Genomic DNA, 4418 nt, shown 5'->3' with positions numbered 1-4418 from the left:
TGACGGTGCAGAAAGTTACAGCGAAATTTGATTATACAAAGCAACGTTACAAGACAAATACAAGAGGAGAGGAAACAAGCAGCATAGATCACCATGATCTACTTCAATATCCTACATTCTATACATTTTATATGATTTTTAAGTACAAGAATCCTCCACCTCACCCTTTCCTCGTAGGCATAATCTTCATTTCAAATTACCAGACTGTCATTTTCGACTTTTTATATCCATTAGTAATTCGCTTCTTCATTTAGTAGTCTTCTATTTCCATAGAAGCAAAATTAAGTTATCACATCATCTCAACTTCTATTTCATTACAGCACCCACAAATAAATGATGCGGGTAACAAGTTACTCAGCATGGGTTGGCCTACCAATAGAGTCAAGCCCTTCTGTTCGACTGCGAACAATTCTATGGAAAACCTTCCTTACTTTGCGCTCCAAAGGGTCTAACCCGTCTTTCAAAGCATCACAAACTTGTGAAACCTCCTGCATTATCTGTCTAACCTCCCGTTCTTTCTCCTCTGTCAACGGGAAGTGCACAGAATCAGACAATTCATTCATCAATCTAGAACATTTCTCAATCTGATGAATCTCCTTGAGCAAGCCACAAGAATTCTTGCGCTCCCTCTTCTTTGACTCCTCCAGGATCCTTTCGTGAAGAGAGAGTAATGCAACAGCCCAGGAGAAATTCCTGGGAATGGTAAAGTGGACTTGTAATCCGCGGTCCTGGCACGGAATTGCAGCCACAAGAGCCCACATAACAAACAACAGGATCGAATTCATGATGAACAACGTCATTGCAAGGCCACCGGAAGCCACAAGATCATTTGCCTTAGGTGGATTAAGGCTGCTCCCGATTGCTTGGAGCTGCCTGGCAGCAGACCAGGTCCGAGAAACACTCCATGAAAGCGATCGAAAATGCCCTAAAGACCGATGATGGGAATTACTGCTACTATGATTGTGACCATGACTATGGTTATGATGATCTTTACTACCAGTGCTGCGGCCAAAGGACCGGTTTCTATGCGCAAGTGAGGCATTGGAGTCCTTATCGTCAAGCATCCCAATTGCCAAATCAACGAGGGCCTTTTTGGCTCTTCGAAATTGGCCCTCGCCAATGCTCCTCTGATGCCCCAATGCATAGAGAACAATCTCCAACAGCTTCTGCCATTGGCGAATCTGCTCAATCCCATCACGAATTGCATTACAAACATCCAAAGCCTTCACACTGCGCTCAAAGTAATCAGACACCATGCGATCCAAGGGGGGTCTCAACACCTGTGTCTTCTGGGTGCGGACAATGGCTCTGAATTCGTCTTGGCAACACAGAAAGCAATCAAGGAGCTTCCCAATCCACGATAGTGAAAGCAAATCATCATGGGCAACCGAAGAGAGTTCCATGAACCGGTCAGTGACGTGTTGCTGAAAAGATTCCATCTCAGCCTCCAAGCTTGACCCTTCCATGGAAATAGAGTGAACCTGTTCGCGACGAAGACTGAAAAGTGAACGGCCAAAATGGGGTAAAGATGCAGGAGACGACCCTCGGTAGTCCGTCGCGGGCATTCTCTCGTACACAACGCAACTTACACAAACTCACTCAATCCTCTCCTCCAACACCTGCCTCATAAACCCAGAAAGAAAATATCCAAACGAAAGGAAATGTTCTCTCCAATTTTAAAATCTTTTCACCTCACTTTCAAAACTAGAAATAAAAAAATCAAATTTCACACACGCAATTCTCAAAGAAACTGATACCCCCAAAAAAGAATAATAATAGCAATCTCAGGTTTAAAACTTCTACAGCTGCAATTTGAAACCCAGGAATTGAAAACTCTAAATTTTCCTTGAAATTCGAAATTGAACCTCCTGAAACCAAAAAAAATCCCTCAAAATTGAAATTATAGTCACTCCAATTGGAAAACCTAATTTTGGTTTAAATTTGAACTGAGTGAAACAAGGAGTTGAGAATCCAAAACAGAAGTCAGAAAATTTCAAAGGGCGATAGAGAGAGAAGCAGACAAGGAAGTGAGAGAAGAAGAGAGAAATGTGGGGAGAAGTGAGGCATGGAACCCTAGTAGGAAGGAGAGGGCTTATATTGGAGACAATTGGACCGCGTAATAGGGTGGTTGGAAAATAAAAACAGCGAAATGCGCAGAAACAAATAACAACCCACAAAAAAAAAGGAAATCTATTTTCCCCAATTAGAAATAATTAATAAGTTTAGGTTTTAATCCATGGTTAATTAGTGAAAATTTTAAGGTTGAGAGAGAAGTTTGAACGCGCACCCAACACGTATCGGACACGGTGGCAAGAACCAAGATTCTTAGTTAGCGGCGTAGATCCCAACAAACACGTACGGATTATGTATACGCCGTTGATTTTCAAACAGTGACATTTCAGTTATCACCCCTGTACGACAACACCTGAAGAAAGGAAAGGAAGGGTTACCTTACCAGTTTTTTAATTTTTCGAAAAAATTAAAAAGAAAATAAAGCTAATTTTTCCTAAAACTGAACTGTATTTTAGTATTAAATAAAAAATGTTTAATATATTTAAAACTAGTAGAAACAGATTAAATATTTAATATACCAAATATGTAGAAAAAAATAATAAGAATATGTCAGAAGAAAATTTAGAGTTTTTTTTATTAAAGGATTTGAGGGTTTGAGTTTGGAACAACCATACATGCGGCACCACGTAAAGGAATGATGGGATTTGGTGTCACATGGGTCCGAGAAAGACACGTGGAATACTCCGGTGTGTACTTGATGTAACTGCTCAAATAATAATACTCATTCAGTAGTATGTATGTGTATATATAGAATATTTATTACATCTTTAAATGTAAAGTTATTTAAATTTAAAATAATCAAATTACTATTAGGTAGCTTCACTTCTAGCTCTCGTAATATAATTGTTTAGGTGAAAACGAGTTTAAATTTTAAGATTTAAATTTATCAAATTATTATTATTATCTTAAATTAAAATTATGATATGATTTATAATAATTACTTTTAAAAATCCAATATTGTAATCCATGTGATTGATGATAAAAAAAATATTTGTGTTTTTGACATGGAAGATTTTTAGAAAAGAAAAAATTGAAAGAAATGTAGGGAAGTGTAAAAGGGGGAATGGGTTAGTGAGAGAAGACGTGGCTGAAACAACCGAGTCTACGATGGCGCGTGAGGGACTGGGTCAGTTGAATCAAAGTTCATTTTATTGGCTGCTTTCTAGAAAAGAAAAATGAAATGATAATAATTGGTAGAAAGGTTCAAAAGTGCAATGTATCTCTTGAGATTCTAATGGGTGGAGGAAGCAATGGGTATTATTGTTGTATTGGTAGCTATGATGTGACACTCACATCCATCATTACTTTTTCTTTATTATTATTATCTACATATCAATATCTCTTTATTTTACTTTTTCCTTATCAATTGTGGAATTTAAGTCATGACTTAGCCAACCACAAGTTACATCAACTTTGCCGTACGATTTTCTTTTCATAACTGAATTGCAAAATACCTACCAATTTCTTAACTTCAACTTATATTTGCAAGAAATTCGTAAATATATAAAGAAATTTCCCTTTAAAAATATTATCAATGATTATTTTTCTTTATTATAACATCATCTTCATAAGCATATCTTATTATATAAAAAATTAAATGTATAAAGTCATGATAGTTAATGGAAGTATTCAATGAGTAACATTATGTTATATTTTTAGTGATAAGTGTTTATAGTACACACACATATATTAATTTCTTTACGTATATCACCTTATTTAATATACTTTACCATTAGCACATAATGTTACCTTCTTAATAAATATTATATTTATATAATATTATTAATTTTAAATTATATCAATTTATTTTTTACAACTCATTATTCACAACTACAATTTTTTATGCATAATAATTTATGTGATAGAAATACCAACAATTCAATTAAAGTATAAAATTCAATATTTTCTCTATAAATATAAAAAAAACATATATTTTTGAAGAAATAAATATTTATTTGAATTTTTTAAAATTTTTAGCTTGAATGAGAATTCTTTTATTTCAGGAAAAATGAATTTGTTTAAGTAAAAATTGAGTCATGTCAAACTTTTCTAGTACACATTGATTTTTTATTTATCGAAAATACATTGATTGAGTAAAATTCACTATAAGCATGTATTCAACTTAAATAAATTGTTTCTAAATCACAATTTTTCCAATTCGAAGTTCTAATTTCCTTTTTTTAAATTTTAACCATTTGCAAACATTTGACAATACCTTAACAACCTCTAAATTTTTTTTTCAAATCTTTAACACAAAAAACAATGTTTAAAGCAATGATAATCAATTTAATGTTTAAGATAATCGTTATGGTGATTTTTCCATTTGATAATTGGTTATCCAATAT

General features: G+C 34.2%; 1 protein-coding gene across 1 annotated transcript; it reads right to left on the bottom strand.

The window, feature by feature from the left end:
- On the bottom strand, positions 1-2156 carry LOC137827851 (protein BYPASS1-LIKE-like). The gene has a single exon (XM_068634206.1). It carries the CDS (start codon positions 1563-1565, stop codon positions 351-353), a length of 1215 nt encoding a protein of 404 aa, XP_068490307.1. The 5' UTR covers positions 1566-2156; the 3' UTR covers positions 1-350.
- Between the last annotated feature and the right edge of the window lie 2262 nt (positions 2157-4418).

Source organism: Phaseolus vulgaris, chromosome 7 (assembly GCF_000499845.2).
Source record: "Phaseolus vulgaris cultivar G19833 chromosome 7, P. vulgaris v2.0, whole genome shotgun sequence".
Classification (NCBI taxonomy): domain Eukaryota; kingdom Viridiplantae; phylum Streptophyta; class Magnoliopsida; order Fabales; family Fabaceae; genus Phaseolus; species Phaseolus vulgaris.
This window is presented reverse-complemented; position numbering and strand designations above follow the sequence as displayed.